At 34.3% G+C, this 16,022-nt stretch overlaps 1 protein-coding gene across 4 annotated transcripts in view; it reads right to left on the reverse strand.

The window, feature by feature from the left end:
• The window catches only part of MKLN1 (muskelin 1), a 400,971-nt gene that overhangs the window by 90,151 nt on the left and 294,798 nt on the right, over positions 1 to 16,022 (reverse strand). For all 4 annotated transcript variants that reach the window (XM_017851288.1, XM_017851287.1, XM_017851289.1 and 1 more), the window contains 2 exons: positions 5,127 to 5,204; positions 1,831 to 1,896 (listed from right to left, as the gene is read on the reverse strand). In XM_017851288.1, coding sequence (XP_017706777.1) covers positions 1,831 to 1,896; positions 5,127 to 5,204 — 144 coding nt within the window. The remainder of the gene's footprint in view (positions 1 to 1,830; positions 1,897 to 5,126; positions 5,205 to 16,022) is intronic.

A 16,022-nucleotide genomic window follows, 5' to 3' on the forward strand; every position in this document is an offset into this window, starting at 1 on the left:
AAAAAAAAAAAAAAAAATCAAAAAAAAAAAAAAGAAAGAAAGAAAAATATCTAGGCCTTTATCACTTTATTGTAAATATTTCAAGGATCTCTGACCTGAAAAGTTAGATTTTAATTCTCAATGACTTGCTCACACTAAGTTCTGTCATGACATTTGCCTATTCTTTGAATAATTTTCTGTTTTCAAATTTCATGGATTATAAAAAGGGGATAATTTTTTCTTTTCTTAAACATGTACTTTACCTATCAATAATTAACGCAGTAAGCACTACGAAAATTCCTTCTGCTCCCCCAGATAAGGTGAGATTTAATTGTTAAAGTAAACCACATTACTTTTATATTTAAGGAAAGTGCATTTTGCTTTAAAAGGTAAAGGCTCTTCTCAAATAAACATAGATTTAGTATATTATTATAGCATACTATAACCAAATTTGTTTGAAAGGGTGGGCTGGGCATGGTAGCTCACACCTGTAATACAAGCACTTTGGGAGGTCCCAGCAGGCAGACTGCTTCAGCCCAGGAGTTCGAGACCAGCCTGGGCAACATAGCAAAACCTCATGTCTATTTTAAAAAAAGGTTGGGGGGGGGCATGTTTAATAATAATTTCCTTATAGTACTGCTGGAGAAAAAAGAAAAGCATTACAAATTCTACTCTATGTTCAAAAAAAGAGGAAGCTACTGCAGACAATCTAAAAATAAATTCTCATGTCTATATTCATAAATTATTTAATTATTCTGGATAAAAAACCAATTTGTATATAAATCTGGCTCTTTAATAAATAAGCATACGAATATTTATTATACTCTCAGGCAGAAAGAAAAGATGCCTAAGACTCTATAGCTAATTCAAGCCTATTTCTGTAGGGCAGAAAGGCATCTGGAAAGAGGGACCAAGATTAAGAAAGTGAATTCCTATTTGCCTTAAAATGAACCTTTTCCAAAGAGACCCTAATAACAATCTCAAACCAGTTCAGAGGTGATCATAGAAATTTAGCTTTTAATTTTGAAAGAAAAGTTATAATTTCTCTTCTTACAAAAATTATGAAAATAAATTCATGTCAAGAAGACTTAGTATCTACATTGTAACCATTTTTATTCTTAATTATTTTATGAGTCTCCAGAGCAATTATTTTATTCCCGAAGCAATATGACTTGGCATAACACACAGTAGAATTGAGCATTCATTACTCTTGGAAAGAGTGGTATTCTATGCAGTAAAGTTTTCTAAAATCCAATAATAACATATAACTATGCTAGATTATTGATATTATTTGCTTTTTAAGCAGCTAATCTGACACCTATTATAATGTTGGCATTAACCTCTAAATATTATGGTAATTAAGTTTTCCTAGGTTTTAGAAACTTAAGAAACATGTTTGCTACCAAGCTTCAGAACAAAATTTAAAAGGCAGGAAAAAAATACAACAACAAACAAAAAACAACAACTAAAACAATGAAATTATTTACAGGCTTGTGAAAAGTTTTTAGCAATTAATGGACTTACCAACACTTGGCTGCCTAATTTGATATCTGCTTCCTCTGAAAATGTATCTTAGTTCTCTTTATTCCAGTAATTCCCATATTACTCTACTACAATATAAGCGCAACAAAAATCCAGAAGTACACCAGTTTTCCATGAAAATACAACACATATAAACTAGACACATACACACATAAAAGCCCGCATGTTACACTTTTTTTAGGCAATCTAATTTCATTTGTGTAAGAGCCCGCCACCCCCACCCCCGACCCTTCCTTACCTGTCACTGCCTGGTTTAGATGATGCCTGTAGCCAATGAAGATTTTGTTTTCCATTGCAACTGCTACTCACCTGTTTGAACATCAATAACCATCTGATGGCCTCCTCTCATTCCTGGTCGGTTATCTTCCCCATCACCTTTAGTAGAAATAATAGTTTCTTTTAAAGGAATAACAAACAACAGCATACCCAGAGTAAATTTATTCATAAGTCTGTAATCAGTAGTAAAAATAACCTACACTTATTTTTTCAAAATATTAAGAATAAGTAAAAGGACTCATAAAAGTAACAGTATGACTCAAATCTGTGTTTATAATAATCTTGTTCTTTTTTCCAAATGCTTTCAGGACATGAATGGACTTGGAAGTTATTTTTGATTTATTTATGATCAATGCCACAAACCAGCAGACACAAAATATTATACAAAAACATAAAACAAAATCTCTAAGCCACTTGGGTGCCAAAGTGAAAGTCAAAAACAATACAAAATTAGATCTCCTGTATATATTCTAGGCATAGTTCGTTAATATAATGAGCAGTTTTAAAGTTGAGTTACTAAACTATTTACAAAAACAAAGATGTTATCAAGTTTTATATTAATGATACTAATTTTGTATAATGTGTACAACTATTTTGTATAATTTTTGTACAATTTTGTACTTTGTATAGTTATTTTATATAACTTTGTATAACGTATTAATTTTGTGCCAAGATTTCAACAATCAGTTCCCACCTAATTTACCAACTACTTTATGTAAGTACTGACTGAAGAAATCTAAGATTTACTTCACTTTGATTCTTATTTCCATCAGAGTTTAATTGGCAGGTTTAAATACAATCAGTAAAATTTTATTTAAACTTCCAAAAGAGAACACTATTATTCAACTTGTATCTAATCTTACTTTACACCAAATCTTACATAAATAAAGTTATGGCCAGGCGTGGTAGCTCACACCTGTAATCCAAGCACTTTGGGAGGCCAAGGTGTGTAGATCACCTGAGGTCAGGAGTTCAGGACCAGCCTGGCCAACATGGTAAAACCCTGTCTCTACTAAAAATACAAAAAATCAGGCATGGTGGCGGGTGCTTGTAATCCCAGCTACTCAGGAGGCTGAGGCAGGAGAATCACTTGAACCCGGGAGGCAGAGGTTGCAATGAGCCGAGGTTGCACCACTGCATTCCAGCTGGGCAACGAGAGGGAGACTCCATCTCAAAAAAAAAAATAAAAAGTTATAACTTCATTTCGGTAGTTCAAAAGGTTATAAGATTCTAATGTCTTACCTGATGTGAACTAGAAAGCCTAAGGCTTTCTTCATAACTCTCCTATTAGTTGAAATATATTACTTTGGCTAATAAGTTTCCCTGTATTGGCTTTCTCCTAATGTAAAATGGAGAATATCCAATTTTATACTAATTTCACAAGTGTGCTATGAAAATGACTGAAATGTCAGTTCTTATATACAGAAAATAAGACTCAAAACTGAAGCTTTTCATTACTACTGTATTCAGCGGCTAATCATCCAGAAGTTCCCTCCAAATCCTTTCTCCTAATAGTTAAGCCTTTAGATTGTGCAATTTATTATCATTGAAGCTTTTGCCCTTTCTTCTTTTCTTCCCCCATCAGTCAGTATTACCATTTTTAAGAGTAGATTTAAGAAAGCATATTCATCCCTGAGAGGTCTGAGGGAAAAAAGAAAGCACTAAAATGAATTCATTTTCAGTAAGTTTGTATTTTATATGTTGAATCCATTAGTTTGCAAATACACAATTACAGTCTGTTTGCTATAATACGTGTCTTTAAAGAAAATTACCTCATACATGACTGATAAAAAAGGAGAATGATGTTCATCTAACATCAATTATGGAGGTACTTAAGCAATTTTCCCCTGCATATTAATGTGCAACACTATCAGGAGAAAGCTTTCTCACAACTAAAGAGAAGTCCTTAGCAATACATGAAGACCACAATGAAAAAAGCTCAGTATCCACAGAACTGCCTTCCTTTAATGCAAACAGTTGCATTAAGAGATTGCTATACTTTCCACTATGTTAACTATCTGGCAAAGCAGTGAGTACAGATGAAGAAGTGACAAAAACTTCCCCCTTATATGAAAATAAGGGATTCATGAAGAAGACTATACTCTGGATCTGATTTCAAGTTTTGATGAAAACAGTCTTTATTAGAAGCAAATGCCCTCCAGGATCCACATTTCAAAGATGAAGTCATGAGCCCAGGGCTTAAGTCTAAACACACTATGATGTTCAATATAAATACCTTTGAAGATTTAAATGTACTGATATTTATTTTTATTATAATTATTACACTAGTTTTTATTAGTAGCTGGTTATAAAGTTCCACAGATTTGGAATGGTCTTCTGCCTATTTTTCTTATATGCCCGCTAGGTTTAGCAAGCAATTTTGCAGAACTTAAGCTTTTCAAGAACATGCGTATGGCAATACAACACAGCCTATAATTTTATAACATGCATTTATCAAAGCAGTTTATAATGATATTCTGTGTAAAAGCTGCCCAACCTTCTGTTATGGCAGTAAAACAAAAAGGTTTAAAAAGAAAATTTTAATATAACAATGAATTCTACTACCTGGTTAAGGAACCTACATCTTGTTTTAAACATCTGCTTTTTATTTATTTTGTTATGGTTGTTGTTTTGTTTTTTTGAGACACAGTCTCACTTTGTTGCCCAGGTTGAAGTGCAGTGGTATGAACATGGTTGACTGTAGCCTCGACCTCCCAGGCTCAAGCCACCCTTCTACCTCAGCACCCTAAGCAGCTGGGACAACAGGTGCCTGCCAACTTATCTGGCTTTTTTTTTTTTTTTTAAGATGGAGTCTCTATCTGTCTCCCAGTCTGGAGTGCAATAGTGTAATCTCAGCTCACTGCAATCTCTGCCTCACAGGTTCAAGTGGTTCTCCTACCTCAGCCTCCCGAGTAGCTGGCATTACAGGTGCACACCATCACACCCAGCTAATTAATTTTTGTATTTTTAGTGGAGACAGGGTTTTGCCATGTTGGGCAGGCTGGTCTTGAACTACTAACCTCAGGTGATCTGCCCACCTTGGTCTCCCACAGTCTTGGGATTATACGTGTGAGCCACCACACTCGGCTGTATAGTTAATTTTTTGTAGAGACAGGGTCTCACCATGTTGCCCAGGCCGATCTTGAACCCTGAGCTCAAGCAATCCTCTCGCATCGGCCTCCAAAAGTACTGGGATTACAGACATGAGCCACTGCACCTGGCCAATATCTTTTTTATTAACATAGTACTATGACACTTGACCTACCTTGGGAAAACTGAAGACTGAGACATTGAAGAAACAGAACTACAATCTAGAAGGCATGGCTTACCTTTGGTACTTTTGGGAATGATTTGACTCCATCGTGGCTTATATTCCTGTTGACTGATATACTGATTGAACAAGCCATCTGCAAATATTGAAGAATGAGAAAGAATTACACCTTAACTACTTACATTATTTATTATAGAAAAAAATTAAAATTTAAAAGATTACATTAAGAGAAATTACTAATATGTCACTAATAAAAAAGCACATTTTCATAAAATATGCATCACTTCAGTTTCACTTCATGCTACCCCAAATATAAAATAGTAAAATATTAATTGGCACGACCATGCAAACAAATTGCTTTAGAGGAAGCTCATATTAAACGTACTGTTTCTCACCATTACTGCACCTATTAGATACAAAGTCATTGCTACATTCAATGGACAAGTATGTGACATTACCAAAGGGTTAAAGACCTTGAAAGAAGGAAAAGGGAGTCAACTGGGAGGGAAAAAAAAAGTCATAAGACAATTTAAGGCTGCAAAATAGAAGCAGGAGAAAATAAAAATAAATAATCTGTATAAATGTGCTACTTCATTGAAAAAAAGATCTTGTATATCTTTAAAAAATCATTTCTATATCATTATTATAAATATAATTGGGAAAAGGAAAGGATAATTTAAGATTAGAAGAATTATATTTTAATTTCTTTTTGTGATCTCCCACCACTTGTCTTTATTTCAACTATGAAATTCTTAATCTTTATATCCTATAATGACATGGATTCATTGCATCCCAATCTCTTTCCCCCAACAGTGCTTTGTGTCAGTACTTTTTGCCACCCATATCCAAGAGAACTAGAGAAGAAAATAGAGCTCCAACAATTTTGGTCTAGGTCCTTGATACATTTTCAGGAAAAGGGAACACTAATTTTAACACGTGAATTCCATTATTATATAGTTTTGAGTACAAAACTACATAAAGATAAAAGTACTAACAGCAGTAATAAAACTATACTTATGGAACACTTACCAAATGTTAGAATTTATGCTGTCTCATCTCATTTAATTCTAAAAACAATCCTATGAAATACACATTATCATCTCCATTTTATAAACCCGGAAATGTGTATTTAAAAAAAGTAAGAAACTTAACCAAAATCACACAGCTCTTACTTAAATGGTGGAGTTGGGACTAAAGTTCTACCACACTTTCCTTACTCCTGCTTCTGCTGTATCGATAAACTCATAATCTACTTATTAAGTTGTTACACTAGTTACACTGTAATGGTATGGAGACTGAACTCCGTACATACATCCCCACATACACACATAAATAATTATGAAGCCCTATTCCCGTGGCCCTCAACAAAGATTAGTTTAAGAAAGGTATGGAACCCAATTTTGGCTAATGAAACATGAGGAATCTTCTGGGAGACTTCTAGGCAATTTTTCCTTACTTCTAAAGAGACATACAGAAAAGAAAAATCTACTTTTATTCCTCTGGAATATCTGCATGTAATGTATACAAATATTAAAGCCAATTTGTCGAAGTACAAGAATGTAGTCAATTCTATAATGATGGCACAGCAGAGAGAAAGAAAGAAATGATCACTGAGTCAACCAACCATGAAATCCACCTTACCTCTGGACTTCTTGCTATGTGCTACAATAACATTTCCTTAGTATTTAGGCTACAAACCCTAGCTTTTACATGCGCCCAAATAGATCATAATTTATAAAGTGACTTTTACTATATACTGTCATGTGGCTCAATTTAAAAGTAAAACTGTTTTCTGTGATTTATATATTCACCAGAGACCAAGCAATTTAGAGCATTCCCCCTAATCTTTCTTTTCTGGGTAATTATGAAGCTCAGTTGTAACCAACCCTTTCAGCTTTCAAGACTTTTCAGCTGGCTTTAACTGGAAACCTCCATCCTACAGGCACAAATTTCCTTTCTTCTTTGCCTTTGAGACTTTTCAAAATTCTTGCAAAAGTCAATAAATACTGTAAAACTAAAGCAGGGTAAAGGTTAAAAAAATGCATTGCTTTTAGTATCTTGTTTTAATATAAAAGAACTTCCTACAACTTTCACAATCTAAAACAAAAGTTGACACTGCTACATCCCAAATAATCTCCATGCTCCCTATTATTTCTAATTCTTGGAAACTCTTGCTAATAAGGCCTTTTGCCTTGGTAGGCTTGCTTTAGATATATAATTCAGCAAAAACACTCAGCCTCTCTATTGAAACAATAATGACATTCTCATCTATAAAATATGACATCCATTACAATGTTTGAAAATCTCAGAAACAAATTAGTAAATAAGAAATTTAAAGATGCCTGTGAACCATGTGAGTTCAAAAAATCATTTCTGTTTAAAGAAGAAGTCAGGCAGTTGCTAATATTCTGTAAGTCTATTTTCACAAAAATCTAAAGCAAGAGATCAGAACAGTTAGATAAAATTAAAACTATACAAAAGAAATTAAAATATCACTAGGAGAAAGCACACTAAGAACTAGTTGTTAATAATTTTTAAACTATTTAACTAGAGTCTCAGGTCCAATATCACTTCATTTTTTTCCCTATAATTACGACTATACTAACTATATTTCATAGAGTCCTCACTGAGCACAAGCTGTTCTTTTCTCCAATAACAGTTGATACTCTCTTTAAAAAGCACATGATGGCCCAGCCTGGTGGCTCAGACCTGTAATTCCAGTGTTTTGGGAGGCTAAGGCAGGAGGATCATTCAAGGCCAGGAGCTGAAAAACAGTCTGGGCAACACAGAAATCCTGCCTACACACACATGCACACACACACACACACACACACACACACACACACACACACACATGATCTAAAAATGAGACTTAGGAAGCTTTTACCAAAAGGGAAAAAAATTTCAAATCTCTTGCCCAGAATTAAAAAGAAAACAAAACCCAAAAAATCCACATAGATTATAGTACTGCTGCCTAGTTATATGTATTTATATTTGATAAACTCAAACTTTTATCAAATTTGATTTTTCACCAAAATAGAGATTATACACAAAAGAAATAATTTAAAATGCATGTATAGGTAAATAACTTATAGAGCATAAAATCCTTTTGACCATTCAAGAATGATTAGATCAAAAGAATTTTAAGAAACTAATTTCATCAGTTTGTCCAAATTCTGGAAAAAAGGCCAATACTATACCAGTAATAATATAATAATCAATATTAGGACATTGAACCAGTAAATATTTACTAAGACAGTAAAGCTTAGAGATAAAGAGTGTGGATTTTGGCACCAGACTACCTGAATTCAAATCTTAGCTCTGTCACTTACTAGATACACCATCTTAAGCAAATTAATCATTCTCATATATTAAACGGAAATAACAACAATATTTACCCTAGAAGGTAAGTATGAAAATTAAATAAATTCACGTAAAAGGTCTAGGAGAATAGATGACACATTGTCAAGCTCTCAGATATGTTACTTACGATGATGACGATAATAATGCAGTGTTTGGAAATGTACTTGACAGAAAATTAACAATCTTTTATGAACAAAATGAAAAATATAGCACCAAGACAAATACGAGTTAAGAGGAGGAAGGAGTGATTCAGTGAGAATATAATGAAAGAAGATACCTTGAAAGAGTTGGCTTTGAAGAATGCACTGGAACTGAATTATATGAAAAGGAAAGTAATCGGAAAGAAAATACAGCATACACAAAGGCACAAAGGCATTAATGAGCAAAAATTATGAAAAAAAAAGCATGTTTCAGAAAAAGAGTCTGGCAGTTGGGAAAGGGGAAAAAAGAGTGAGATTTTGCATTATAAGCATTACTAAGAAACAAAATCTTAAAGAGAAAAAAGGAAAAATCTTGCTATCCTGGAACACAACCCTACCTCCTAACCCGAAAGAAGCTTCTAAAAATAGGAAAAATTCACATTCAAAGACTAATAGTGTTAAAAAAGAATCAACCCAAGAATTATGCAATATAAAAAGGAAAACAAATGAATTTTTTAAAGTAGCAAATGAATCTGATTCAACAGAAAAATGTAGCCATGCAATAGATGAAAGTAGCCAAATACCTTTCCACAAATAAAAAAAGCAACTCTCTCTATGAAACATGAGTACAGATTAGAGATATGAGCAGCTGGAAAGTAGACATCTAAATAGTTGGAAAAGAAACAGTAAGACAACAAAAGCAAACAAAAATGGAATTGTCAGAGACAAGAGAAAAGACGAATGAACAAATTGAAAATATCATAGAACTTAAGGTCAAAGTGTAAGAAAGAGACACTAAAAATAGCATAGTAGTGGAAATGGGATAAAGGGTTTAGAGAAGCTTAAAATATTAAACAGAAATATGCAGTTAAAAAAGATAAAGGAGAAAATAAAAGAAATGATAGACTAAGGCAACATATATTTAATCGAAAGAAAACCAAAACAGACAATAGTTAACAGGGTTGCCACACTGGAGTTTCGCACAGCCTTGTTAACATAATTACAAAATAATCTAAAACAAATATAAAATATTTAAAGTCAGAGGGAAAAAGATTATATTAAAAAATGGCAGTTGAAAATGACAGCACACTTCTCAACAGCAACAATGGAAGCTGATTAATAACAGTCGAATGATATTCAGAATGTATTTCAAGAAAATCAGTGTCAATCTGGAATTCTACATCTAGCAAAAATACCCTCCTAGAAAGGAGACAAAATTTTCAGGTCAGCAATTCTGAGAGAGTTGAACTGCATTATAGAAGAAATTCTAAAGGATGGGCTTATGGCACAGGGAACGAACATAATCTTAGATATAAGATTAAAGACACAAAAAATAATGAAGAGAAAAAAACAGTAAATATTTGGGCAAAATTAATGAACAACTGCTATATAAGACTAAGATTTTATAGGGTCTTCGAATATGTTATCAAAATAAATGACAACAATAGAGCAATTGACAACAATAGAATAATGAATTAGAAGGTGAGAATATGAAGCTGAAAGTCTACTAAATCCTCACATGGGAAGAGAGAAAAGGAACTGATCTGCCGGGCGCAGTGGCTCACGCCTGTAATCCCAGCACTTTGGGAGGCTGAGATGGGCGGATCACGAGGTCGGGAGATTGAGACCATCCTGACTAACACGGTGAAATCCCGTCTCTACTAAAAATACAAAAAAAAAACTAGCAGGGCGAGGTGGCGGGCGCCTGTAGTCCCAGCTACTCGGGAGGCTGAGGCAGGAGAATGGCGTAAACCCGGGAGGCGGAGCTTGCAGTGAGCTGAGATCCGGCCACTGCACTCCAGCCTGGGCAACAGAGCGAGACTCCGTCTCAAAATAAAAAAAATAAAAAAATAAAAAAAAGATATGCCATACGAATAAGAAATGAAAACAGATCTTGATACAATTTACACCTTTAAGCAAAAATATTTCTAGAGATAAAAAGGCACTTCATAATGAAATATTTAATTCAAAATAATTTAAAATTTGTTTTCAACTAAAAACATGGCATCAAAATGTAAAGTTAAATTAGACCAACTATAGGAAACATACGATTTCATGATCATAGTGGAAAGTGTTAAAATCTTTCTCAGTAATGAGAATCAGAAAATTCTTATTGATAAAGAAGATTTGTGCAATATGATTAGCAACTGTGACCAACTGAACAGATATACAACACTGCTCCAACAACTACAGAATTCACATTCTGTTCAAATATATATGATACGTTTATAAAAATTGAATAAGCTGGGCTACACAGCAAGTCTCATTAAATTTCAAAGGAGTGCAAACACACAGGATATGCACTCTGGCCCCTATGCAATTATGCCAGAAATCACTAACAAATAAAACAACTAGTAAATCGCCACAAATTTGTAAATTAAAAACCACGGTTCTTTCAAAGAGCCATTTCATTTCGTAATGAAAATACTAAACTGAACAAAAGTAAAAATATTTCCTAGCACAACAAAAGAACGAGAAGAGGAAATTTTATTTATTTATTTATTTTGAGATGGAGTCTTGCTCTGTCGCCCAGGCTGGAGTGCAGTGGCCGATCTCAGCTCACTGCAAGCTCCGCCTCCCGTGTTTACGCCATTCTCCTGTCTCAGCCTCCCAAGTAGCTGGGACTACAGGCGCCCACCACCACGCCTGGCTAGTTTTTTTTTGTATTTTTTAGTAGAGACGGGGTTTCACCGTGTTAGCCAGGATGGTCTCGATCTCCTGACCTCATGATCTGCCCATCTCGGCCTCCCAAAGTGCTGGGATTACAGGCTTGAGCCACCGCGCCCGGCCGAGGAAATTTTATATATTTAAATGTATATAAGGGAAATTTTCAAAGTCCAAAAACTAATGAGACCCTGCCAAAATAACACAAAAACCTCCACACAAAGGTAACTTCAGGTCCAGTTGCCTTCACTAGTAAATTCTACCAAGCTACTACTCATTCTACAAAAACACGTTTAGATTCCTGCCTCATTCTATAAGGCTAGAACTACCCAAACACACCAAAAGATACCAAAACACGACATGCACATTATAAGAAAACTGCAGACCAATATCTTACATACACAAATATATGCAAAAATACTTCATAAAAATGTGGCAGATCAAATACAATACCTGAAAAGAGTAAGACACCATTTTCAAGTAGGGTTTGTAACAGGAATACAAAATTGCATTAAAAACAGAAAATCAATGAAGATAACTCAATATACATATGCCTTTATAATGCTTTGCTTTGCCACGCTTCACAGGTACTGTGTTTTTTATAAATTGAAGGAAGTCTATGGATGCCGTTTTTCCAACAGAATTTCTTCACTTTGCGTCTCTCTCACATTTCAGTAATTCTCGCAGTTTCAATGTTTTTCATTATTATATCTGTTACAGTCACCTATGATCAGTGATCTTTGATGTTAATAATGTAATTGTTTTGAGGCACCATGAACTATACCCTTATAAGACAAGGAACTTAATATATGTGTGTGTTCTGACTACTCCATAAACCAGTAGTTCCCCCATTTCTCTCCCTCTCTTTGAGCCTCCCTATTCCCTGAGATGTAACAATACTGAAATTAGGCCATTTAATATCTTTACTGGCCTTTAAGTGTTCAACATACAGCTCTCACTTTAAATAAAAAACTAGAAATAATTAAACTTAGGGAGGAAGGCATGTCAAAGGCCAAGATAGGCTGAAAGTTGACCTCTTGTACTAAAGTTGACCAAGTTGTAAATGAGAAGGAAAAGTTCTTGAAGGAAACTACAAGTGAACCCACGACTGATACGAAAGCAAAATAGACATTGTTAATATGGAGAAAGTTAGAGTGGTCTGGATAAATTAAACCAGTCATAACACTACACTTCCTTAAGCCAAAACCTAATCTAAAGCATGGCCTTAACTCTCTTCAAGTGTATGAAAGCTGAGAGAAGTCAGAAAACTGCAAAAGAAAAGTTGGAAGTTAGCAGAGATTGGTCCATGAAGTTTAAAGAATGAAGCCATCTCTGTAACATAAAAGTACAAAGTAAAGCCACAAGTGTTGATGTATTATAGAAGATGCAGCAAGTTATTACTATCTAGAAGATTCAGCTAAGATCACTGATGAAGGTAACTATACTAAACAGATTTTCAATGTAGACAAAACATTCCAATAGACTTCTATTAGAAGAAAGTGCCATCTAGGACTTTCATAGCTAGAGAGAAGTCAATGCCTGGCCTCAAAGCTTCAAAGGACAGTGTGTGACTCTCTTGTAAGGGTTTAATGCAGCTAGTGACTTTAATGGAAGTCAATGCTCATTTACTATTCTGAAAAATTCTAGGACCCTTAAGAATTAAGCTGAATCTACTCTGCCTGTGCTCTACAAATGGAATAACAAAGCCTAGATGACAGCACATCTGTGTACAGAATGGTTTACTGAATATTTTATGCCCACTGTTGAGAACTACTGCTCAGAAAGAAAAAAAAAGATTTATTTCAAAACATTACTGCTCACTAACAATGCACCTGTCACCCAAGAGCTCTGATGGGGAAATACAGGGAGATTAATGTTTTCATGCCTGCTAACACATATCCATTTTGCAGCCTATGGATCAAGGAGTCATTTAGACTTTCAAGAAAGTCTTGTTATTTAAGAAACACATTTTGTAAGGCTATAGTTGCCACAGATAGTGACTCCTCTGATGGATCTGGGCAAAGTAAATTGAAAACCTGGAAAGGATTCACCATTCTAGATGCCATTAAGAACATTCATGATTCATGGGAAGAGATCAAAATATTAACATTAACAAGAGTTTGGAAGAAGTTGATTCCAACCTTATGGATGATGTGGAGAGGGTTAAAGACTTCAGAAGAAGAAGTTAACTGCAGATGTGGTAGAAACAGCAAGAGAACTAGAATTAGAAGTAGAACCTGAAGATGTGACTGAACTGCTACAATCTCATGATAAAATCTGAATGGATGAGAAATTGCTTCTTATGAATGAGCAAATAAAGTGGTTTCTTGAGATGGAAACTACTCCTGATGAAGATGCTGTGAACACTGTTGAAATGACAACAAAGGATTTAGAATATTACATAAACTTAGCTGATAAAGCAGCAGCAGGGTTTGAGAGGATTGACTCTAGTTTTGAAAGAAGTTCTACAGTGGATCAAATGCAATCAGACAGCATTGCATGACACAGAGAAATCTTTTGTGAAAGGAAGAGCTCATTGATGCAGCAAACTTCATTTTTGTCTTATTTTAAGAAACTGCCACAGCCACTCCAACTTTTAGCAATCACCATCCTTATCAGCCAGCAGCCATCAATACTGAGGCAAGACCCTTCACCAGCAAAAAGACTGTAACTCACTGAAGGCTCAGATGATCATTAGCATTTTTTAAGCAATAAAGCATTTTTAAGTTAAGGTATGTGCATTTTTTTAAAAGAAATAATGCCACTGTACCTTAACAGGCTACAGTAAAGTGGAAACATAACTTTTATATGCACAGGGAAAGGAATAAAATTTGTGTGACTTGCTTTATTGTGACATTCACTTCATTGCAGTGGTCTGGAACCAAACCTGCAGTATCTCCAAGATATGCCTATAATTAAGAACTACTGCACAATCCAAAAGACAAGAGTGGAGAGATTTTTTTTAAAGTAGGATAACACAAAAAAGAAAGAAGCAGGGAAAGACAGAGGGAGAAGGGTAGAGATTTCAGGTTGAAACTTTATGACTAGCTTATTAAACTTTATCCTTCCCTTATCTCACAAAAGAAAAATTCTCTTTCCATAGCAAAAAAGATAAGCTCAGCGAAGGGAGGTTTTCAGTACAATCTCTACATGTTTGAGTAAAACATTCCTGTCCCTAGGTGATTACTTTTGCCTACCATCACCGGATCCTGTACTGGCAAAGAGGTAGTAGCAATTATTGGTTCCGAAATCACCTATAATAAAATGAAATGTAAATACAGTGATGTTTCTAGACAAAGAAAAAGCCTATTAGAGAAATAAATACAGCCTTACGCTTTCTTAAAATACAGACAATACTTAAAGATCACACTAAGTAATATACTAAAAATACCAAAAGTAGCTTTTGTATCCTCCATTACAAGAAGCTTGACAGAGATTCTTTTGATTCCCTAGATCTTCCTATTTAGCAGGCAGGAACTTCTTGTCCTTCTCTGCTATGTTTTTAATAGAGCAGAAGCCAAAAAACTCTGCACTGTTTACTTCCTTATTTGTCCAACAAATCATCATCAATGAGGTCAGAAGCAAACTGAACAACCCTGAAAGGAACGTTTATTAACTAACAGTGTTCCAGGCCAGTTTAGAGAGCCCATAGTATTCATAGTACAAAAACTATGATGTGGCTGTAAGTTTCAAGAATTGAGCAACTACTAATTTCTCTAAACTTGGTTCCTTTCTAGAGCCAAAGGATAAGTTAAGTCAGATACTAAAACTGCACAAGATTTTTATCAGCTAATCTTAACCAACTCAGTACGTCACTAAAGACAGCTTTAAAATATGTAACTGTTTTTAGCTTATTAATTGTATAGAGTTGCCTGTGGCTGTTGTTTTGCTTTCTCTTCACAAAATAATAAACGCCTTACTGATAAATATCTGAAACAAACAAAAAAGCTCTAAAATTACCTATGCCTCCCCCATTCTATGAGGTTAAAAAAAAAATACAGAATTCACTCCTAGAAATGGCATACATACACACATACATATACACACACACACACATACTTTTATTGGTAGCTTTTCAAAGTCTGGTAAGAGATTAGTTATGTGTTTTATTTGTTTATACTCCAAAATATACTCAATTTCAAACATACCAATCATTTATTTGCAAGTATCATCATCAATCAAGTAAGCAATAACAATGTACAAGGCTTAGAAGCAGATTTGTCATATTTTAAAAAGTGGAGCTCAAAGCAATTCATGTTAAGTTAACTTTACATTTATAAACTCAAAGAAGGCAGTGCAGGTCTGGGTTTTTTTAGCTACCCAATATCTAATAAATATGAATACCTAGTAATAGATGATAACTGTGATAAAATGAAAATGAGAGCAAATCACTGAAAAATGCATTATTTCTTATTTCTTCCTATAAAAGATGCACCAAATTCAATTCCACAAGTTTTATATTGTACAACTATTCTGTTCTTTGTCACTATGAAAGTTACCGTGGAAGATTTAAAAAAAATGTCATACTATAAGCAACAACAGAGTCCCTTTTTAGTTTAAATAACAAAACGCATCAGACCTTAAATATCCAAATGAGTGTTACCGTCCAAAGTCAATACCCTGGGATATAATATAGATGTTCAACTATTCACATTTCTTTCAAAGCCAGATTACAGGTCACACAAGAAAATCGGCAATTATATAGTATTCACACCACAACGAAGTTATTTTCAATACAAATCTCCTTGTTCCTTACATATAATTGCTTATTAATAACACTTTTTATT

This window comes from Rhinopithecus bieti, unplaced genomic scaffold (genome assembly GCF_001698545.2).
Source record: "Rhinopithecus bieti isolate Rb0 unplaced genomic scaffold, ASM169854v2 scaffold_34313, whole genome shotgun sequence".
NCBI lineage: Eukaryota > Metazoa > Chordata > Mammalia > Primates > Cercopithecidae > Rhinopithecus > Rhinopithecus bieti.